This window comes from Molossus molossus, unplaced genomic scaffold (genome assembly GCF_014108415.1).
Source record: "Molossus molossus isolate mMolMol1 unplaced genomic scaffold, mMolMol1.p scaffold_m16_p_17, whole genome shotgun sequence".
NCBI classification, from domain to species: Eukaryota; Metazoa; Chordata; class Mammalia; order Chiroptera; family Molossidae; genus Molossus; species Molossus molossus.
In genome coordinates, this window is record NW_023425352.1 from 58,585,876 (window position 1) to 58,610,286 (window position 24,411).

General features: G+C 50.8%; 1 protein-coding gene across 2 annotated transcripts in view; it reads right to left on the reverse strand.

Moving 5' to 3' along the window:
- The window catches only part of DLG5 (discs large MAGUK scaffold protein 5), a 119,128-nt gene that overhangs the window by 68,288 nt on the left and 26,429 nt on the right, over positions 1–24,411 (reverse strand). For both annotated transcript variants that reach the window (XM_036265488.1, XM_036265489.1), the window contains exon 2: positions 4,345–4,413. In XM_036265488.1, coding sequence (XP_036121381.1) covers positions 4,345–4,413 — 69 coding nt within the window. The remainder of the gene's footprint in view (positions 1–4,344; positions 4,414–24,411) is intronic.

Consider the following 24,411-nt stretch of genomic DNA (forward strand, 5'->3'; position numbering starts at 1 on the left):
GAAACAGTCCCCCCACCCCCACCCTCCGCAGCCAGTGCTTCTAAAAGCACCTTACCTTCAGAAGAGACTCGTTAGAAATGCATATTTCACACTCCACCAGACCTACTGAATCAGAAACCCTAGGCTGATCCCCTCCAGGTGACTCTGATGTCTGACACGGGCCAGAGTAGCTTTTTCTTCCTTGTTTAAATGGCTGTCCAGTAACCACTGCACTTAAGGCATCACCCATTGATGAAATGCACAGAGGGCCCCTTTCCTGACTGTGGAAGCCCAGGGACACACCCTCCTCCGTCAGTGCTGGGCCCACAGCTCAGCTCCTCCCAGGACCAGAGTGAGAGGAGGTTAGATTCCAAGCAGCAGCTGCAGCCTTGCCCAGCTGCCAGATCTCCTTCCAGATAAGCTACTTGCTCTGGAGTCCTAAACTTAGGGTCTCCTTCGCAGAAACCCAAACCAAGACCCACGGAGATGGCCTGCTGCTTCCTGGTGCTCCTGCGTGTGCAGCGCCATTCCTGGAAGGCCCAGCTCCAGGGCCTCCTCATCTCAAACTCCCTCCGACGCCCTCAGCACAAATAGCGGCTCCTTCCCGAGCCCTTTGTCTCAGGGCAGAATGGCCAGTAGCCCCTCTCTCTGCTGCCATGGTCTGAAGGTCTGTGCCCCCCTCTGCAAATGCTGAGGTTGAAATCCTAACCCCCGAGGTGTGATAGGAGGGGGGCCTTTGGGGTGTTTAGGTTATGAGGTTGGAGCTCTCATGAGTGGGATTAATGAGTCATAAAGGAACACCACCCAGACAGCTCTCCCGACGTCTGCCATGTGAGGTTACAGCAGGAAGGTGCCATCACTGAACCCGCAAGTGAGCCCCACCAGCCACCGAATCTGCCTTACTACCCTGACACAGAACTTCCCAGGCTCCAGAACTATGAGAAATAAATGTCTGTTTCTAAGCCGTCCATTCTGTTACAACAGCCTGGACAGACAGACAACTGTCTGAACTCTAAGACCTGGGTCACCCTCTTGATCCGTACGAGAACTGAACACATGTTCCAAGGGGAGACACGCTCCCATCTGGTGAACCAACAGAAAACAGGCCCCTGATCCCAAAGGACCAGAGAAGGAAGGGTCAGAGGGCATGAGGAGTTGGGGTGCAGCCCTGCCTCCACTTTCCCTGTCGACCAGAATCTGTGCTTTCAGGAAATCTTCCCTGGAATAGGAAGATTAAACCTTCACCAACAAGCCAGGAGAACTCTGTTTAATGAGAAATCTTTCTTGCTATTTCAATTTGCATGAAATTTAAGTCTTGTTTTATAAATGCCACCCAAGAATGTCTCTTCTTAAAACTTCCCTAGTTATTCAAGATGAGAAATAAAAAGCCACCAGAGAACTTAGATCAAGATGAATGAAGAGGAAAGAAATACAGATTGAAATGAGTGTGCAATCCCCGGACAGATCCCTGGACCTCCCCACGGGACAGCTTCTTTAACAGAGGGCTGCATGGATGGGGGAGGGCCTCAAAGAAGCCACATGCACGTAACTGGTGAAAATGGCCTGGAAAGGCCTCAGCAGAAAGACACTGCAGCCTTTAAGGCCACTAGCTGGCAAAGGCTTGGTGAACTGTTAGTAGCGCAGCCCAGCTCAAAGCAGGGGGCTGTCACATGTGGGTGCTGGGCTCCACGCTCAGAGCTTCTCAGGTAGCAGGTGGGAGATGGAACCAGGAACCTGCATTCTAACATGTGCCTGAGTGTGGCTCAGGGGCCACAGCGGGTGAGCGCCAGTTTGGCACAGCCACGCAGTGCAGTTGTGGTCAGTGAGGGAGAGCGCTGAGGGAGTTCTGGGGGAGGCCTCTCTGCTCCTAAGGAGACACTAGGAGACAACCCTCAAGTCCTCTGGACTATCTGTGACGACACAGATGTGCTTTTATCTGCTCTGTCCGATGTGGCAGCCACCAGCTACAGGGGGCCAGAAAGCACCTGAAATGTGGCTAATGTGACTAATGAAACTAGAAATTTTATTTCGTTTTAATTATTTTGAATTTAAAAGCCACCCGTGGCCTGTGACTCCCACAATGGACATCAGAGCCCGGGACAGTCTGGATATGATGGCTGGAACTGTTGCGGCAGCCCTGCGGCCATCAGCCTGCAGAGAGGACACCACACAAGGGAGCACAGAGCCACACCTTGGCGTACTCAGCCCAAAGACGCTTCTCACTATGTATTGTTTAAGGCCGTGTGAATAGGTGCCCCCACTGCTGCCCCCACGAGGACATTCCAGCCAGCCTGTGAACAAATGGAGCTGGTCACCCCAGGAGAGCTCCACCTGCACACAGAAGAGCGAGAGAAGCAAAACTTGGCTCCCAGCGAACTTAAGAGGGTTTGACCTGAAGGGATGCGACCCAATCTGCATCCTTCAAGATCTGGACACAAACGGCACTGCTCTGTCTGCCTGCTAACAAGTATCTGGGGACACTGCTGACCCCTCCATCCTGAGGGCCACCCATGTGTGCAGAACCAAGTGGTGGGTCACAGACAGGAGGCTTCTTCCAGAACTCACGGAGGTCCGCTGCAGAAAAACCCCCTCCTGCTCTGGCTCGGAATTCCCCGTTAACAATACTTGCTGTGGCTTAAGCAAGCCTCTCTCTGAAGCCCCTGTTATAATCAAATCCTCCTCGAAAAGGCACTGGGTTAAGCGCTGAAGTGTCGATGTGAAGTGAGGAAGTGAGATCACTGTACCTTGTTCCCAAGGGAACAGGAAGCTGGAAAAGGGTGAAGCATGAGAGAGGCAAGAGGTACATACTCAGGGCTCAACCAGTCCAGAGTTTTACAAAAGCCCCGACTTATTGCTCTCCCTGTCCTGACTGCACCACCCCACGTGCTTCCTGGGAGCCAGTCCCAAGTTCAAAATTCCGGCAATCCAATCATTCAATCAGTGTGTCTCATGGGCCCAAAGCAGGAAGGACAAAGTGATAGAGACTCAACAGCTCTGAATTATGGTCCCAGAAGAGTCCTCCCTAAACCCTACACAAGATGAGGAAGCCTGTGAGGGGCTGAATCGTATTTTCCAAAAAGATGTTCAAGTCCTAATCCCTAGTAAATATGAATGACCTTATTTGCAAATACGGTCTTTATATATGATCAAGTTAAGAGGAGGTCACCCTGGAGGAGTAGAGAGGGCCCCTAAACCAATACAACTAGAGTCCTTTTTCAGAGGAGAAATTTGGAGGCACGCGCACAGAGAGAACCCCGCATGATGACGACAGCTCAGACAGACTGGGTGATGCCTCTGCAAGCCACGGCACATCGAAGCCACATCAGGCCACGCAGCCGCTACAGGCCAGGAGAGAGGCCTGGAACAGACCCTCCCGACCCTCAGAGGGCGCATGGCCCTGTGAACACGGCACCTTGATCTCAGACTCCAAGCTCCAGAGCTGTGAGAACACCTTTCTGTTGTATAAGCTGCTTGGTGTGTGGTACTTTCTACGGCAGCCCTAGCAAACAAATGCAGTATCCCCACTGTACCTGTCTTCCCTTCTGATCACTGTGACCTCACTTTTTGTCGTTACTCATTTAACTGTCTCCCCACAGACCCTAAGACCCGCAAGCACAGGGACCGCATCTGCCCACGCACCACCCCGTCCAGCACATTCCTGGCACACTGGGAGTGGTCTGTAGTGTTGGCCAGAAAACACGTGAAAAGTCTGCCCTGGACCTTCTGGAATCTCGGGCATGAGACTCCCCACCTCGTCCATCTATAGGAAGGAAAACCAGTAACATGGACCAGATGATCTCTGTGAGCCCTGTCAACTCAAAAGCTCCAGGGCTCACCACTGAAGGTGTACCCATGCGTCCAGGTCCGATCAGGGCGTCAGAAACTGCGCCGGGGTATTCAATAGAGGGCATGTGGCACAGGAGCGGTAACAGGCGTGGGGAGCCTGGGAGACTAGGACCATCTTCCTACTGGGAGGTCCTCTGTCCCCAGTGGGCTGCTCCTGCTCACAAAGCACAGTCCCGAAAGAGGACAGTCTTATGGATGGGTGGCCTTGGCAGGGGCGAGGGGGGGGGCTCACTGAGAGACCCTATGCCCTGACAAGTGGAGAAATAGCAAAGTTTGTGCTTCCCCAGCACCCACCTCCCTTCTACCACCAGAGCCAGCTTTCTGCCCTCCTCCACTAATGCGACACGCTGCTGAGAAGAGGACGTGAATGGAATCAACAGAAGATGACCCCATGAGCAATATGAAAGGTGCGAGCCACATTCCCATCCCATGAACCCAGGGCTGCCCTGGCTCACACCCAGACCCTGGCCCGCCTGGCGATCGCCAGGAAGGAGGGGTGCCCTGGAAAGTGGTACTCACCTACACTGCTGAGGGAGCTGCTGCTTTCTGAGTCTGAGGGCATGATGGACAAGACGCTGTAGGTGGAGCCTGGGGACAGAAAGAGAGACCATTTGTTACTAACTCCAACGGGGCCCCCTGACTATATCCCAGACCACTGTCAGACCAACTGATCTTTATTCAGTGCCAGGCTGAGAACCCACGCTGCACCAGGGACCAGAAATCAAACCCAAGGGGCCAGGCCGGGGAGGGGCGGTGAGTAGGGCCTACTCTTTGGTGTTTCTGCCTCACCTTCTGCCTCACCTACCACCACCCTCCAGCTCTGGAGACCTGCAGTCAGTCAGCTGGCTTCTTAATGGGGCATCTGCAGAAAGGCTTAGCAAGAGGGCAACATGCCCCAGGTTAGAATGGAGTCTGGGGATTCCCCACAGATTTGTATCAATATGATTCTGGCTTCCACACAGAGGGTAACAGCACAAATTAAACATCTATGAACTGTTAGGGGTTTTTTGTCTGACTACTCTGTTCTTAAAGTCTAACTGTGTTGTGTCTTTAATAATTTAGTCAGTGTCTACTCCCTCATTAAAAGTTACTCAGCAAATTATGAGCAATTAAGCTGTGGTCAAAGCCAGGGAACAGCACATTGTGTTGTTGTTGTCTATGGACACAATGTTGCCAACTTCTGGGTGTAGACATTAACAACCACCATGGTTTGGTTCGAATTCAACTACATTCAAAGGAAGGATGTTACCTGTCTGGCATCAGGAAAAGCCTCTGGGTCAGGCAACCCCACTTCTGAACACAGCCCTCATCCACGTGGGAGCAGCTAGGTGACACTAAGCACATGCTTCCCTTTAATGAAACTGCTTCCTAATCTGTAAAGTGAAGGGTTCAACCAGGTGGCTTACGAGGTCCTTCTCCATGTTCCATGTCAGTGATTACATTCTCCACCAATGAATGGAAACAAGGTGTGCTCTGCTTACCAAGACTACAGGTGACCCAACGTTAAAAGAGTGAATGGCTCGACAGCAAAATTGGGAGTTTAAAAGAGCACAACACGAAAAGATGGTAGGTCAATCACAACAAGATAATGAGAGAAATGCAGTGTTTTATTCTGGGAACCAAAAAAACTGCAGCGAAGAGGTATGTGCACTGGGCATGGTGGGTGAGCCCGAGATGGGAGTGTAGCAATAAAGCCTTTCAACAAGCCTTAGGACTTTGGCGTCAGAAAGCAGCCAAGAACTAATGAGATCTTGGGCCCCAGGACCAGAAAGGTGGGGGCCAAATTTAAGGGGTTCTCTCTCATCTCAATTTTTCTTAACCCTCACCTGAGGACATTTTGCATTTATCTTCAGATAGAGTGGGAGGGAGAGAGGAGGGAAGAGAGAGAGAGAAACATCAATGTGAGAGAGATACATTGAGTGGTTGCCACCCACACGACCCCAGCCAGGCGGGGACAAATTGCAACCTTCATCTCAATTCTGGACTAGCCACCCCATACATGCACATCCTCAGAAGGGAAATAAAAGAAAGAAGGGAGAAGACAGAGGAGAGGGGGAGGAGGAACACTCATGGGACGGAGGGGACAGGAGAGGCCCCAGGGGAAGGGGAAGACTTGGGAGGAGGAGATAAAGACCGCACATGGAGGGCAGAGAGGTGGACAGCCGTGGTGTAACAGTGTGCAGCGAGCCAGCAGGTGTGCCCACGTGAAAAAGAGATGAAAGGGGAGAGACTTTGGTAATGGCAGAAACTAGGACAGTGGCCAGGAAAGACCAGTGACCTCATTATCACATTTTCTGAGAATCTCTGATGAACCTGCAGGTGTTTCACGTGGATTGAAGAGAATGATTTGGGGAGTGGGCAGGTGTTTTGCCTTCACATAGGACTGTCAGAAGGGATTCAATTTGTTCGACATGGCCTCTGGAAGCACAGCAGGGAACATGGAGGAAGCTGCGGTCAGGGTGGCCAGTCTGTGCTGCCCCAAGCACACCTGGAGGGATTTCAGAGGGGGCAGCACATCATCAGAAGGGAGCTAGAACCAGAAAACCCCATTTAGCCCTGAAATTCCTGGATCCTCCTAAAAAAATGAATAGCAATGTTCAGTGAAATACCTCCTGTATTTCAAGTTCAACCCACACTATCCATTTTACTGTCCATTCAACATCTCTGCATTTTTGTTATAAACCGTGAGCATCACAGATTTTTCAAATCATCTCTCTTCCCAGGTCATAAAGTGCTGTGAAAAGATACGTGAAATAGTCATACGCTGTTCAGGCGATCCATGGTATCTTCTGGAACAAGAGTGCAACACAGGCCTGTTTTTAAATTCAATCGCCATTCTGTTATTTCTCTCATTTATAGGGGCAAGGAAGGCTAGCTGGCTGGTATGCTGGTGGACTGTTCTTAAAAGACACCGACTCAGAAAAGCAGGCATAAGTAAACTCTCCCACTCACACCTCCGAGATCGGAGTCCCACCTGGTCCTGCTTGGTGCTCGGGAAACTCCCCGGCAGCAACGCCTTGCTTCTTTCTCCTTATTGGCATCAGCAGTGCCCCATCTTCCAGTAATCACCCCTCCTCTTCAGATCCTGCTCTCCTCCCCCACGGCCCTCCTCCCCCATGGCCAGTTTCCACTGTTAATTAAACTTGGCAGACAGCCTTCTCTCCCTCAGCCCTTCTCCGCCCTAGCTGGGGGAGTCAACACATTCTGTTCCTCTACCCTGTCCCCAAAGTCCTGTGAGAGCTCTGGGGCCTGACCCAGGGATGGGGTGACATCTCTGTCAGCATCTCTGGGCATCGCCCCTAAGTCAGCTGGTGAGGTTCCTGGGAGCCAGGGGTGATGGCCTGCAGGGAGTGATTAAAATTGGACAGGGCCCAGCTTTTACAATGTTCCCAGAGCCTTAGACGTCATTGAGGGGGAAAAGGGCCTGAAGACGACATTGTCTTGGTCATGCTTTGTCTCTGCGGCTATTGTGATCTTAAAAAGCCTGTGGTTAGGTTTTCAGGAAAAGGCAAAGGAGTCAGTGTCCTTTGAAGTCATGCAGTACCCTTCACAGCCGTGCTTCTGCGGGCGGGTGTCACGCGTCATCTACCTCCGGGGTTTCACAACCGAGCCTGGAGGCCCAGGAGTCCTGTCACACAGGCACACAGCCCTCACTCTCAGCATGTCTAAGGCACCTACACCCCATCTGCTCTGAAACCTAAGGCACGTACCCCACCTCAGGGAGAGGCCCAGACTAATGACCTCCCCACTGAACTGCCCTCACTCCCTGGCCACCCACCCCTCACGCCCACAAGACAGCAAGCGCTGCCCCTCAAGTCGCTCCCCACAACCTCACACAGGCCTGTGCAGAGGTCCAGAGAGGACCCAGGGATTGGGGCGATCTGCAAACATTTCCACAAAGACAGCAGAGCGTGGTGTTCACAGAGGAGGGTCTTCACTGCCATAGGAATTACCTCGGGGCCTGGTCCAAGTGCAGGTTCTAACTGGGCAGATTAGGGTAGGGCCTGAAGACAGCATTTCTACCAAGCCCAGGACACGGGGCCGTAGCCAGAACGAACGCAGGTACCCAGGCTGACCAGAGCCAGCAGGTGGAATGCAAATGGAAGTCAAGGCAGAAGCCCTGGAAGAGAGCCGGCAAACTGGGGTGGGCCTGGGCCACGCACTGTCTGCATCCTTCCCAAGAGCACTGCTCATTGTGTTTATTCTGTGACTCGGCCCACAGGGTCACAGAGACCACTTCAAGAACTTCCAGTGGAATCACACAAGCAATAACCAGCCTGTGGGGCCCGAGAGACAGAAACTCGCCCTGACACAGCCCTCCATGCACCTGGAGCATGCCAAGGCCCGGTGACTCACACTTTGTCCCTGTGAAGCTGCGACGCTGAGATCGTTCCAGCCTGACCCCAGGAGGGTGAACAGAGGCTGGCCTGCGAGCTGACCTGAGACAGCTCAGGCCTGGGAGGAACCCACCCCTCCTCCCCAAAGCACCCGAGGAGGGGAGGGAAAGGCAAGCTGCTCCCCGCAGGGCTCTGTGACAGAGCGTGGAGGCGCTGCCTGGTCTCAGGGTGCAGTCACCACCAGGCCTGCTCACTGGTACCCTGTCCTAGCTCACGCCTGCGGATCACAGCTGGCACAGAAAGGACAGAGGGCTCACATGTCCACCAGGCTCCCGACGAGTGCCTGAGCCCCGCAAGGCGCTCGCCAGTCTGGTGGAAAGAAGAGAAGCTGGGGCTGAGGAGGCTGCTCACCAGCTGGGAGACTGCAGCAGTCCCTTCCCCACCCTGAGCCTGGGGCCCTTGTCTGTAAATCAAGGCAGTAATGACCAGAATACCGATGGGGCGCCAGTCGGCCTGAGTCAACTCCTAACTCTGCTACTTAGCAGTTTGTGCCCGCAGGTAAATCACTTAAGCTCTCCCAGCCTCCATGTGCTTATCTGGAAAATGGGATAATAGGAGTACTTACCTCACCGAGGGTCAACTGAGTTCATGGGGAAGGGCTTGAAAAAGCACCTGCACAGCCAGCGCTCTAAATGTTAGCTGCTGCTACTGTGGTCAAACCAGACCTTCCAACCTGTCCTCAAGGTCTCGATGACCTAAGGTGAGAGCCATGCTAGCGTGACGAGGTCACACAGTTCACCATGGCAACTGCTGGACTGTCTGAGCCCCGCTAACAATGACAACAGCAGCTAACAGGCACGAAGCACCATTAGTGACCGATGTGTGAGCTCTCTGCACGCTTGTCTCAGTTAATCCCCAATTCGACCCTGAGGCTGTCACTAGCCCCACTTCACAGAGGAGGTAACAAGAGTCCAAAAAAAACAAACAAAGTAACTTGCTTAAGGCCATGGTGAAGCCATTGAGGGGCAAACAGGATACAAACCCAGGCAGTCGAGCCCAAAGCCTGCACTCCTGATCCCTCCACATAATGCTGCTGCCTGGCTCTGAAGGTGGAAAAGCAATCAGGGGAGACTTCATGGAGGAAGGGGTCTGGAGCTGCCATGGAGGACAGTGGACTTGGATCATCACCCCAGAAGCCAGATCAGCCTGGAGGAGACACAGGCAGAACCTGTCATGCTGTGCAAGTGAAAAGTCTCAGAACAGGCCCTGGCCAGTTTGGCTCAGCGGTTAGAGCGTCGGCCTGCGGTCCGGAGAGACCCGGGTTCAGTTCCCGCTAAGGGCACATACTTCGGTTGCAGTTTGTCCCCGGCCCTGGTTGGTCGTGTGGGTGGCAGCCACTCGATGTGTCCCTTCACGTCGATGTTTCTCTCTCTCTCTCCCTTCCTCTCTCTCCCTCCCACTCTATCTGTACAAAAAATGGAAAAATATCCTCGGGTGATGATAAAAAAAAAAGTCTCAGAACAGGAATGGCCTGGCCCCGGGCCTCCCAGCCTGGATCCCCCCAGAATGAGCTTGTCCCTTCCCTGCTCTCCTCCCCCCACTGAGAGGACACTGAACAGACATTGTGAGCTGAGCTGAGCATAGGAACTAAATGTGGGAAGAAAGAGAAGGCAAGAAGCCATGACTTCCTGACACTAACTTATGCTGCTGCTTCCTGCCCACCCTGATGCCCATATCCATGCTGGGTGCAGAGGCTGGCCCCAGAGCGTGGGCACCCTCACTGGAGACGACCTCGGGACATGCGGGGAGGGTAGGTTCCTTTGGTTGCTAAAAAGCCCTCTTGCAGAACCAAGGTTCAGGACAGCCACCCTCCACCCTAGAGCTGTGGCCTCCTCCCTTTAAAAACGTGGCCCAAGGCTGTGAACACTGAGATCCAAACTTGGAGGCTGACAAGCCCCAACATTTCAGAGAGGTATGGGTGACTGTGGCCCTGGACGGAGCAGCCACAGAGGCTGGAGGAAGTCCTGCTTCATGGCCCCTACACACCCAGCTCCTGGCGGACCAGTCACCTCTTTCAGGCGCAGGGAGGCAGGCAGCACAGCTGTTATCTTTGGGTCAGGTAAAGACTCCCCCGAAGTATGCATAGCCCACCCCCCAGAGTATCAAGCTTGTAAGTTACTGTTAGTTCTCCCTAACTGAGATATAGCTGCAGCTTGCAATATTTTGGACCAAGAATAATGAACTTGCTAAAATGTCATAGTAACATGCTTACTTCCCACTCTTTATGGCCATCATAAGGACCAGTTGCCCATCGTTTACTGTGAATGGGGTGGCAACTGAGGTGTGCAAGTGGAATCTGTGTGGGGGTGGCATGGACTCAAGCAGACCTTGTGGGCCATAAAGAGGGCACTGAGTTTACTGAGTGAGATGGAAACCTCCAGAAGTTTTCGAGCAGAGGAGAGGCATGGTCTGACTTACATGTTAAAGGATCACTGGCTGCTACATTACATACTGCCCACAGGGAGAGAGGGTGGCAGCAGGGAAACCATAGGACAGCGAATGCACTAACCCAAGGGAGCCATGCTGGTGGCTAGGGGGAGGGGGGTGAGAGCGGAGTTGGTGAGAAGGGCTGGATTTGGGGGATATTTGGAGGGTGTGCTGACAGACTAAATGTGGAACAGGAAAGAAAGAGGTGTTAAGAATGACTCCAAGGTCCTGGCCTGGAAATGGAAGGATGGAGTCAGCTGTTACTGAGCTGGGGAACCTGCAGGAGGAACAACGAGGGGAGGGAGGGAGGGAGGGAGGGAGGGAATCATGAGTTCATGTCTGGCCAAGTTACATTTGAGGTAACTACAGACACCCAAGTAGAGATGCCAGATAAGCAGTTGGATATTTGGTCTAAAGTTCAGGGATGAGGCTGGGGCTGCCTCTATCATTTGGGAACCGTCTGCACATGCTCAGTTTTAAAGCAATGAGACTTGATGGGCTACCCAAGGAGGGAGTGTGGACAGGAAGGGCAGTGGAGAGGTCCAAAGAATAAACCCTGAGCGTTCAGGACTAAGGATGAAAAGAGGAATCAACAGATGACAAAAAGGAGGAGCAGCCAGTGAGGCAGGAGGAGAGCCAACTGGCCAAGTCAAGGAACTGCACGCAAAGGCATGCGCAGGGCCTTCGAGAAGGGGGCTGATATACCCAGGATGTTTCATAGTGAAGGTAAGACAGACATGCAACCCTCCTACTTCTGATCAAACTGTACCTGCACTCCACCTACTCCCGGAACGCCCCTGGGTTTCTAAGAGACCCATGATTCAGGGTGTGCTAGGGGGAGCCGTAAAGTAATACAGTAAAGACATACAGTAAGTACCTCATGTGTTTTGGCTCAAGTTTCTCTCGAATGTACTACCACACTCAAACCACTCACAGAGGCTAACATTGATGAGTACTTGTCACAGGAAAGGCACTATTTATAAGGATTATTTCATTTAATCCTCCTAACAACTCTATGAGAAACAGACTATTGATAACTCATTTTCTAGATGGCAAAATATAGGCTCAGAGAGGCCTTGTCCAAAACCACAAAGCTAGTTAAGTGGTGCGTCCAGATTCACACACACCTCTTATCCACTGACTCTACACTACCTCCTTTCCAACAAGATCGGGAACACTGAAACATCCATTCCTTGTCCCAGTGGACAGCAGAGGATGAGAGCAGCCACCCCCTTGCTCAATGACAATGTTCAGGTGAGAAGCAAGTAAAAGTCACAATGATGGGTCAGTAACTCGGAGAGCAGCTGTGCCAGGAAGTGGCTTGTGGGCCAGTGTCCGGCACTGTGGCCAGCAGTGGAAAGGAAGCAAGGGAAGAAAGCTGGGGTCCAGCCCCTCCACCGCCCCTCAGCTGCCAGCCTTATCCTCTGCTGCCGTCTTCAGTCCCTCCAACCTTATCACTCCTCTAGCCGCCAGCGAGTCCTGGTTCACCCAGGGGAGACAAGTGCAATCTCGGGAATGAACCGGATAAATATTTCCATCCTGGCTCAGAAGGCAGCGGGAAAAGAGAATGAACCGATGGGGTTTGGGGTACCTGATCATGATTCTGATGATCAGACTGATGGCAAAGAACTGCAAAAGATGTCTCTCTCCTACTGTTCCCTTAATGCCACGTCATCCCCTAAATGGCCATTTTTCATTAATCTCAGGGTAAGCTGAGGAGTCAGCCAGAGGAAATGACAGCTCAGGAAACAGCCCGAGTCTCAAGGCATGAGCTAAAGGGCACAAGGACATGACCACCCAGGCTGGACAAGACAGGGACATTTAGTCCACAAAGCCCAAAGAGGAGGTGCAAAGGGAAGGTCTTGTCTTCATCAGCAACAAGCTGTTTCTGTCCCCTCTTCCTTCACCAGCATCAAGACCACCCTCCTTTTCTGCTTTGTGTGGTGCCTTGAAGATTACTGACCACCAAGGCAACTCAGCCTGGGTCTCCAGGACTCCGAGATCATGGACAGGTGCTCACTTTGCTCACCCTGTCCCAATATTCCTGCTGAGTTTGAACCATCAAGAAGACCCCTGCCACAGGGGTGGAAGGTACAAAGTGACTCTGCAGAGTGGAAAGGGCAGCATCAGAGCTGGATGGACCTGCGCTCTCCCTGGTTAGGCCAACTATAGGTGACCAGGGGTCAAATAATTTTTTTGAGCCTCAGTTTCCATATCTGTACACTGGGGCTACATAAAGTCTTTATCTGTAGTTCACAAATTGTTGTGCCAAGCAAATAAAAACAGACATTGAAAGTATTTTACTGTAAAGGAACTGCTCACAAACGTCACGTTCTAACTGGCTCAGGAGCCCCAAGTCTCACCGTCCCTGACTCCACTGCCAAGCTTTCCCGGCTTCCTCCACTCCTCTAGTCCACTGCCAGCCTCTTCTCGTAAAGAAATTCCAGCTCCCTCTTCTCTACTCTTATTCAAAACACAAACAGGAACAACAAACACAAGTAAAGGAATAAGAAAGCAAGGGCTTTGTTCAGAGTCCCACGCCACACCAAGTGATCTGCAGACTCAATGCAATCCCCACCAAAATCCCAATGACACGTTTTGCAGTGATAGAAAAAAACCTTCCTAATTTTAATATGGAATCCCAAGTAGCCAAAACAATCTTGGAAAAGAAAAATTAAAGCCAGATGACTCACGCTTCCTGATTTCAAAAACGTGCTCCAAAGCTACAGTAATAAAAACAGTGTGGTACTGACATAAAGACAGACATACATACCAATGAAACAGAATAAGAAGACCAGAAATAAACCTTTGCATAGATGGTCAAGTAATTTTTGACAGATGCTAAGACCATTCAATGAGAAAAGGGCAGTCTTTTGTTGTTGTTGTTAATCCTCACCCAAGGATATATTTCCATTGATTTTCATATAGAGTGGAAGGAAGGTAAGGAGGGAGGGAGGGAGGGAGAGAGAGAGAGAGATATCAATGTGAGAGAAACACATCTATTGGTTGCCTCCTGCACAACCCTGCCAGGGCTGGGGATCAAACCCATAACCCAGGTACATGTCCCTGACCAGAAATCAAACCCGAGACCCTTCAGTCTGCAGGCCAACACTGTAACCGTTGAGCCAAACTGGCCAGGGCAAAAGGGCAGTCTTTTTTAAGAAATTATGCTGGAAAACTGGATATCTACATGCAAAATGATGAATTTGGACCCTAATCTAACACCACATACAAAAACAACTCAAAGTGAATCAAAGTCTTAAAGATAATAGCTAAAACTATAAAACTCTTTAAAAAATACAGGACAGCCCTGGCCGGTTTGGTTCAGCAGTTAGAGCGTTGGCCCACAGTCCAGAGAGACCCAGGTTCGGTTCCCGCTAAGGACACGTACCTCGGTTGCAGTTTATCCCCGGCCCCAGTTGGGGTTGTGCAGGGGGCAGCCACTCGATGTATTCCTTTCACATCTATATTTCTCTCTCTCCCTCTCTTCCTCTCTCTCCCACTCTATCTGAACAAAAATGGAAAAATGTCCTTGGGTGAGGATAAAAATAAGTAAATACATAAAAAATACAAGGCAAAAGCTTCATGACCTTGCATTTGACTACGATGTCGTGGGTTTGACACCAAAGGCACAGGAAACAAAAGAAAAAATATACACTGGGCTTCATTAAAATTTTTAAATTTGGGCATCAAAAAATATTATCAACAGTAAAAAGGTAATACATAGACTAGGAGAAAATATTTACATCACAAATTGATAAGGGAATAATATCAGAATATATAAGAACTCCTAAAACTCAACAACAACAACAACAACAACAACAAAACGACCTGATTCAAAAATAAGCAAATAGCCCTGGCCAGCGTGGCTAGGTTGGCTGGGTGTCATCCTGCGCACTGAAAGGTCGCTGGTTCAATTCCCTGTCAGGGCAAATGCCCGGGTTACAGACTCAATCCCTGGTAGGGGGCATGCAGGAGACAGATGATTGATGTTTCTCTTTCACATCAATGTTTCTCTCTCTCCCTCCTTCTCTCTCTAAAAATCAATAAAAAATCTTTAAGAAAGCAAATAACTTTAATAAGGTATATTTTTCCAGAGAATATATACAAACAGCCAATTAAGCACAAGTCAAACCCACAAAGAGATACTACCTCATACCTCTTATGCAAAACAAAACAGAAAACAACAAACATTGGTGAGAATGTGGAGAAACGGCAACTGCACTGTTGGTGAGAAGGTAACTGGTACAGCCACTCTAAAAACTGGTGTGGTGGTTTCTCAGAAACGAAAAATAGCATATTACCAATTTGATACAGAAATCTGCTTCTGAGCATCTACCCAAAAAAACTGAAGCCAGCATCTCAAAGAGACATTCCTGTACCATGGTCGCAGTGACAGTATTCACAGTACCCAAGACGGCGAGCAACACAAGTACACGCTGACCGTGAGCGCACAAGCAAGGAGGTTCACACACAGCGGAACAGTGCTCAGCCTCCAAACGTAGGAAATCGGGGCATATTCTACAATTCGGACTAGTCTCCACCACTATGCTAAGGGAAACAACCAGTCGCAACAAGACAGATACTGTTTGATTCCATCATATAAAGTACTCAGAGTCGTCCAAACCACCCAAATCACGGCGGCAGAAAGTGGAAGGGTGGCGGCCAGAGGCTGGGACAGGGGGATGGAGCGTTACCGTTTAATGGGTACAGTTTCAGTTTTACAAGATGAAAACAGCGCTGGAGATGGATGGTGGGGATGGTAGCACATTATAAATGTATTTAATGTCACTAAACCAGATACTTAAAAATGGTAAAGATGGTAAATTTTATATTATGTGTATCTTACCACCACCCCCCAAAAAAATTTGGGACCCAAAATCCAACTGTGGGGGAGAAAAAATGACTTTATCTCCTTCTCCCTCCATTATAGTTAGTATCTAAAATTGCGGGGCCGTAAGGGCAGCCCACACCCCATCAGCTTCACATGATCCCAAAGTGACTTTGGTCCCTACAAGCAAAAGCCCAGCTTCTCAGCCCTGGGACTCACGAATGCCCACGGTTTTGAGCACAGGAAGAGAAAGCAGGGCTGAGCTTCAGGAAACTGTCTCCAGCAACTACGAACAGGAAAGAGGGAAAGAGGGAAGGTCTGGAAGTAAAGAAGAAATTAGGGTGCTCCTGCAAGAGCTCACCTGAACCGCTGCTCAAGAGTGCAGGTGAGAGGGGACACGAGGCTGTGCAGAGGTGAGGAGGATGGGATAAGGGAGACCATGGGTGGGGAGAAGTGGGGGAAGACGCTGGGGGTTTCAGCTGGGGTGTCTGGAAAGGAGCTATGGTAAACAGAGGAAGAAACTTAAGACCAGTTAAGAGGAATAATGAGATTAATACTCAGGTTGAGTTAAGTGAAATAAACCAGACACAAAAGGATGAAAAAAACGACTCAGGTTGAATGTGCTGAAGAAAATCCCTATATAGCCCTGGCTGGTGTGGCTCAGTTGGTTGGACTGTTGTCCCATACAGTCAGGGCACATGCGGGAGGCAACGATCAATGTTTCTCTCTCACATGGATGTTTCTCTCTCTCTCTCCCCGTCTTCGCTTCCTCCCTCTCTAAAAGCAATAAAAGCATGTCCTTGGGTGAGGATTTAAAAGAAAAGAAAGAAAGAAAACCCCTGTACAGACAGCCTGTTGATGGTTGGAAACCAGCATCTGGAGCTGGGGAGAAAGGTACAGGCTAATTCAACCCATTTGGGAGTCACCCCACAGAGCCTGGAGCACGTGAGTGCAAGCCCAGGGTCACTAACTGGTAATGTGAAGCCCTTGGGTAAGAAAAAAGTGAGGAACTTCCTAAACAGCACCCATGCAGGAAGGACTGTTCTAGGGACATATGACCTGTGAGAACCGAGTAAGGAATAAGAATTTCTGAAAGAGACACATAACAGACATAGAAAGACCACTCAGGGGGACAGGAGGAACAAGAGAATGAAATCTTCTAGAGGACATGGGATAGAGGGGGGCTTGGAGGGCCCAGTCTGCCACACCAAATACTGGGGTAGGACACAAAACACAAACGTTTGATATGGTCAACGTGTGGTAACTGACTGGCTTTGGTTTACCCATCAGAATTGAGGGGCTTGGATTAGACCAGAAAAGGCAAGGTTCATCATGAGCGACAGCCACGTCTCAAAACCACGGCTGGAGGTATCAGTACAGTGCTAAAAGAACGTGAGGCCACACTGCTGGTGAGGAAAGGCGCCCCCACGGCCCCGCAGATGAATCCCGATGACCGTGCTGACTGCCCAGGGCAGGACAGACATGCACCGCTCCCGCTGGGCGGGTCCTAGCGGCAGTCCACCAACAAAAACACTACTTCGTGGTGGTCAGTCCTTAGCAAGCTTGCTATAATTAATTAGTGAATGGAATTAACTCCAAAATACAAACTGATTCTCAACATTCTTTAAATGACACCAGGACAGAAAGGGCCTTCAGGGGAAAATAAAAGTAGGATGGTCTCTTCCCAAGTATACTTCTTTGGAGCCCTGAGAAACAGTGTGGAGAGTCTGGTCCTTCGAGGGGTCTGGGGGAGGGCCAGGCCAAAGCAGATGGTTTTCCCATCTAAGATGAGCTACAGGACGCTTTGCATACCTTCCTCTCGGATAAGGCAACGCCATCTTATTTACACAGTGCTTTGTGGGGATTTTGATTCAGGAGCAGGTGGAAAGAGTTCATTTCCCAAACTACAGCACCTTTTACAGTGTTTTCTAAAAGGGCCACTGCACATCCTCACCTGCAGAAATCCACTTAGGTATCAAACGTTCACCTTCGTCACGCCGAAAGCTGGGTGAGGAGTTTCTAAACGAAACGGCTACAGATCCACTGCACCAACACACTCAGGCAGTGAGTGTCCTTTTGCAGTCATCTCCTCCCCCCACCAAATAAAGGTAAAACACTTTGAACATCCTTCTTGCTAAACCAGTAAGAAAGCCTTCTGTCCTGTTCAGCTGAGTGCATACCCATTCATGTTCCAACGCTCAGAAAACAGTCCCATGGTGCCCGGCCAGTGTGGCTCCGTGGACTGAGTGTCAGCCCATGGACTGAGGAACTGGTTCGATTCCTAGTCAGGGCACGTGCCTGGGTTGCAGGCTCAATCCCCAGTGGGGGGCGTGCAGGAGGCAGCCAATCAATGTTTCTCTCTCATATTGGTGTTTCTCCCTCTCCCTAAAAAAAAATCAATAAAAGCATTTTTTTAAAAAAAGAAAGAAAACAGGCCCATGGTCATTCCTTCTTCAAATGCAGAGAAAAGAGCCTCCCCTCCCCCTACCTCACCCTAGGCAAAATCTGGTCATCTAAGAAATGGGGGAGATTTTCAGTGTACAAAGGGGAGTGGGCATCTTTCGCACAGAGGCAACCCTCAGGAGAGAAAGTAGATCTTAAGTAACAAAAGAAAATATTTTACTATTTTGTGCAAGGAGAAGAAAACAATCCACATCCACAACCACAGAGCACAGAAATGAACCCCACCAGCTCCCGAAGAGGCCGATTCCCTCCTATCCAGCCCCCTGGCCACCTGCAGGCAGCCCTGAGGGCCACGTGCCCAGCTTCCTGCCAGGGGATGGGAAGCCCCAAGCCTGCATCAGGGTGCTGGCTCTCCCCAGACCCAGCTCAGTTAAAGCTTGAAGAATAAGTGTTGGCTCATGTTTTCCAGCCTCCTCAGGGATTAAGGGGACCCCTAGACCACCCAGCCCTGATGTTCTGCAGATGTGCAGGGGAGGCACAACTGAGCCATCACACAACGAGCTGAGACAGTGCCAAGGACAGCTTCGGTACCCCTCCCATTACAGAACCATGCTTAGTAGGAAGAAGTGCTATGAAGGACTGAACTGTGTCCCCTCCAAAATTCATGTGGTGAAGTTTCCTAACCCCCAATACCTCAGCATGTGACTATTTTGGAGACAGAGTCTTAAAAGAGGTCATTAGGTTACTATGAGGTCAGTAGGGTTGGCCCTAATCCTTATAAGAGGAGAAAATGTAAACACAGACGTGCGTGTGCACACAGAGGAAAGGCCACGCGAGGACAGAGAGAAGACAACCATCTGTAAGTGACAGAGAGGCCTCAGGAGAAAGCGCCCCGCTGACACCTTGGTCGCTGACTTCTAGCCTCCAGCACTGAGACCGGAAGGGGCTGCCGTTTGAGGGCACCTTGCTACAGCAGCCCTGCCACACGAATGCAGTTGCTACTGTGCAGTCCTCTCCACTACGGACACCACCCACAGCAAGAGCCCCCAAAAACCATCAAAAAAAGAACGTGCTCTCTTAAAACTCTCAGCACTTCCGCAAAGAGGTACTGCTATTAGCCCAATTCACAATGACCCTGATGTTCAGAGAGGTTAAGGAACTAACCCTAGATCAACCAGTTAGACTTGAAATCAGATGTTCCTTACACCTTTAACTACTTCTGAGCTATCTCTAAGCCAAACCCTGATCCTTATGCCCATCCCTTACCCACCGGGCAGCCACAGTGTGATCCCCAGAAAAGCCCTGCCCACCCAGATGACCACTGTCTGAGACCACTCTGCCTTCTTCCCCAGCCTCAGGCAGACACTTAAGAGAACTCAGGATTTCTATCATGCATAGCTCTGGAATCATTTCCTTTCTTTTCTTTTAAATGAACACTACTTTGATAATCAGAAAAAAAAATTTATTAAGAAAAAATGTTAACACGGTTAAGGAATTCTATCAAATCTTCAGCCTGTGTGCAAATAAATAAGTGATCAAGGGACTATTTGAAAGATTATGAAATTTACAAAACAAATACAAGCAGTACTTGCCAGGGTCTCAGCGCCTGGTATGAAGTAAGGGGCAGATGGGGGCTGAGGCCATGCATCCCATCCGGGCCATCTCCAGAAAATGCATATTGTTAAGAGCACGTTTCATTTCATCACATTTCGGAAAAACAAAGAAGAGACCATGGGGACAGATGAGCAAGCTCCAAGGACCTGCAGCGGCAGAGGAGACAGTCGCCCACAGCTAGTCAGTGATTTTCATCTGAAAACTCGAATTTCTATTGACAGACAGGACTCAGACACAGAGCTACCTCGGGCTTGCAGCCCAACAAAGCTCCAGTTTTCATATTTCCTAGGTTTGCTGGGCCCCCAACTTCCTTGTTTAAATGGAAACTGTCAGACAGGGTTTTGTGCAAACATGCACTTTCCTTGGGGGCAAACATTCTGAGTCTACAACTTGTTCTTTCATTTTCTGAGCTTTCTGTCCATGGCGACTACATCAAAGCCGAGAGATGCGGTGGGGAGGGCCGTCCAGAGCACCAGAGCACAGAGCAAACACAAAGTGCAGGAAGAGCCCTCTGGATGCCTAGGAGGCAAAATGCAGCAGGAGCCTCTGCTCAGCCCCTCAGGGTCAGCCTCAGAGAAACGACCTTCGACCTTCGAAGGGTCCACATGGGAAGGGCTCCCCCCTTCTCCTGCAGCTCCTGCATGGATATCCCAGGCTGGGTTAGGACACCTTCCTTCCAGATGACCTGTGAGGTCCTGGAGAGCAAACCGTAAGAAAGAATATGCCCCCGCCCCCCCACCAAGTTTCGTCTCTCCCAGCTGTTCTCACCCTGCCTGAACCACCATATTCGGCATAAAACTGCAACAAGTGTGGGAGGTAGGGAAGAACCAAGAGTTGCTAAAGACAGTTGCAAGGTTGGGGGGGAGGGGAGGCAAGAAAATTAGGATGACAGGGAAAGAGTCCTGAATGAAAGAATTAGATGAGGGGGTTACAAATATTGCTAATATTCACCAGGCAAAGCTGCTAGACACAGTTCCAGTTAATGGCACTATTCTTCTGGCACCATTTTAAAGGGCCAGTCACTGTTTTGTTCCAAAATCATTCACTGGAGCCTCTTAAAACAATCTCAAAAGACACATATCTGGCCCTGGCCAGTTTGGCTCAACAGGAGGAGCGTTGGCCTGCGGACCAGAGAGTCCTGGGTTCGGTTCCCACTAGGGGCACATAAAAAAAAAAAAAAGACACACATCTGTGCCCAAATCCACCGTTACACCAGTATGTCAAACAAATGAAATTCTGAAGCAAAGACATCTAGGACCATCCCAGCCCATTACTAAGTACATCTTCCTCCCAAGTTACATGTGCTAAACCTAATTAAACCAATCACCTAATATTTAGCCAGCTCGTTTGAAGTGTATGGTCTTTCATAATATGTGGTACATTTGGGTTTGGGTTTGGGAGGAGTGATGTAGAGATTTCCTCAAGATAACTACGGAAGAACTGCCGAAATGGAAACATTCAAATCTCCCAAAGTCTCACTTCTGCTCCATTTGCACCTCGAGGAGACCTGGTAAAAAACTGGCCATGAAAAAGTACCATGCCCACTGGCACCCTCCCCGCTGGGCCGAGCAGAGAATCAGTGACACCTCTTGACACAGGCATGAGAAAACCAGCCGAAAACACCGCCTTCAACCGCAACCGAAGGAGAAGGGGGCAATCCCTGCAACTCTGTGCCCAACAGCACCAAGAAAAACGGGGTCTGCTGCGGGCCTCCCAGCTCCCTGGGCCCTGTGCAGCCTCCTCGCCCATGCTCATGGCCACTCTGTCCATCGGCTCACCACAAAGGCCACTTGTTTCCCATGAGTGCCCAGAACAGTGGCTCAACCAGTTAGCCCAGTTGGGGGACTGTGGTCCTGGTGGATGGGCAGTGACAAGGGCTAGATGTGACCTCAGCAGACAATTAGCAAAGCAGTGTCGAGTTACCAAGCTCCGCAGGTTACCTGCCAGGCTAGGAGACACAGGATTCACCTTCCAGACCCAGGAAGGGGTCAGGCAGGATCAGTTGCAGGCTATTTCATGCCTCTACACTAAGCATTGTATCCTCTGACACTTGGGGGCAGGAGAAGAAAGGTGATCACATGAATGAGTCTAAAACTCACCCCATAAGTAACCTGGCCAGGTCTTGGGGTACAGGGTATGGGAACTACCCTCTGAGGGAAATGTGTGGGGACATGGTTCAGTGGACCATGCTGAGGAGGGGCACTACTGGCCCTCAGTGGGTGGGGGCCAAAGATGAAGAACATCTTCAGAGTGCAGGAATATCCAAAACCCAAGAGCGTCAGCTGAGACATGCTGACAGTCAGTTCCATCTCTCCAGCTGTTCTCACCGGGCCTGAACCACCATAGTCAGCACAGAATCGCAACAAGTGTGGGAGAAAGCAAAGAACCAAGTGTTGCAAAAAGAGGGGGAAAAAAAGGTCTGGAGAACAGACATGCCCAAAGGGTGATGATGAGAAAAGAGGAAACTTAGAGGTAGATTAGGGTCGAAAAACCAAGGCTAACAACTGGCAGGATTTACTGATGAGCAGCTTCTCAAAGTGGGTGCCCCACCACTGCTTGTGCCACAGCAGGATGACCACCTCTCAGGTGCCAGTGTCCACCTGACCTGCCTCACACCTTCACACTCGTCACTTCTGTCACCGCCATCCCAGTAATACCACTCACAGCTCAACTGTTTCATCCACCTTCCAATTCTGCTCGGGTCTCTAGACTCCCAGCTCAGCCACCTACCACCATAGACAAAGTATAGAACACCTGCCTCTCTGCACCTCTGCTTCCTTATCTGCAGTGGCTCAGAAGGACTAAGTGAATAACAAATGTAAAGGATCCCAACATCAGTCCTTCCAGCTACTGGAATGTCACTGAACGCCACCTCCCAAGAGTGCCCCTGAGAGCCCAGCTCTGTGCCATCTCCAAGTGCCCAGAAGTCCCAGGCTACACAGTAAAGCCTGCCTTGAGGCTGGCATTCGAGGGTCTTAGAGGGCTGGGCCCAGCCTGTCTACACTCTCCCACTGCCCCTTCCACCACCCAGGCCTTGGCCAGGCTAAAGGGACAAGTGTTCATCACTCCCTACCCAAGCCCACCATCCCACCTCCGCCATCACCACCTCCACCGACCAAGGTCCTCGCCATCCCTCCAGGCCCAGCTTTCAACGGAACCTCTCCAAGGAGCACCCCTCCATCAGCAGATGTCCTGTTACTGTCACCCTGATTGTTCCTCCCTACGGCTCTGATGTCTACCAGGCCTGACTTCACAGGTGAGATGAGACAGGGCGGCATCCTGGGCACATGGCTATGCAGTCTGACAAGACCCCACGCCTGGCTTCAGCTGTCACCAGCTTAAAATTCTTAATGACTTGTGAGCAAGGGCCCCCCATGTTCACTTTACAGGTATTCAGTCCTGCTGAGGGCTTCTCAAGGAAGAGGCTTCTGTTTATCTCTGCATCCCCACCGCACGCCGCAGTGCCTCACACAGGAGGGACTCATGCAGGAGGAACGAAGGTAAAGGTCCAGGTGTCTCTGTTCTGTGTGAGCAGTTAATAAAGGTCCCTGCCACCTCCAGCCAGCCACTCACCTTTCTCCCTCCTACACACACACAGAGCTGAGCAGAGAGCAGCAGTGCACCGCAGGCCATTCCCTGCATCCACCTCCCCCCGGTCCCCACCACACATCACTCCACGGGCACCGAGGAAAAGGCGCTGGGACGCTTGAAAACGCAGCACACCTCGGTGCTCTGTCGTGATGAAACAAGGTGCTAGAGAGCTCACTCTCCGCAGAGCTTCACAATGCAGGACAGTGACCTGGGACTCATCCCGGCTCTGCCACTTGCTGGCCATATAACCCCGACCAAGTCCCCTAGTATGAGGCCTGGGAAGAGCAAGCCCTGGGGTATAGGGCCCTCTCCAGTCTTTCCCAACCCCTGCCCCTCCTCCTTCATACCTGTTCCCAGCCCTGCCCCTACCTGCAGCCTGGCTCAAGCGACTCTGGCCACTGCCTCACTCCACTCTCCAAGTCCACATTCACGGTGCTCACAAGGCCCAGACTCAGGAAGACAAAGACACACTCAAGCCAGACATAGCCTTAGGAAGCAGGGATGGCAGCCACTGCCCTGAGACAGCGCTCATGGATCACACCCAACCCTGGCTCAGAGCCACAGAGCACATCTGACACATGCCCTCGATCCCTCTCTACCCCGTGACCCACAAGCCACCTCCTGGCCCTAGCACACAGCCACGAGCCAAACCAACTTGCGAGAAAAACACTCCCTGGCCATACAAACAAATGTGTTTGGCCCATTAGAAAGAGTAGTTGCTTGTGAAGAGATAAATACACAGAATACAGTAGACTCCTCCTTCTCCATCTGACTTGGAAACACTTTCAACATAAAATTTTGGTTGACACCAGATGTGTTTTAACCCAAATATAACACTGTTTTCATGAAGAGCTACAGAATGTAAAAGACAGGGGGCTCCAAAAATCAAACTCCAAAATCTGTCCATGCACCCATTGGCATATGGGGAAACTGAGCATACAGTAGGTCAAGACTGCCGACCTTTGGGCTCCTAGAGCCCCACCATGCTCCACTTGGACACTACTACCCCTGTGCACTGTATGAACACTGACTGTTTACAACCTGCCACCCCCACCACACTGAGTTCCCTGTACCAGGGTGTCATCTCCATTTCTGCAGCTCCAGCATCTCTCACGGGGTTGGGCAACCACAGGTGCTCAATAAACAACTGCTGAACAAATAAATGACCCACAGACACATCCCAAAGCCACACAGTTGGGGGCAAACAAAGCTGACTGTGGAGCCCTGGCTTCCTGGTCACCTGCTTCTGGTTCTCTTCGCAGACAGAGTGCAGTTGATGCTGGATAACTGGGGCCGGAACACAAACCTCAGAGTGGCAAGAGC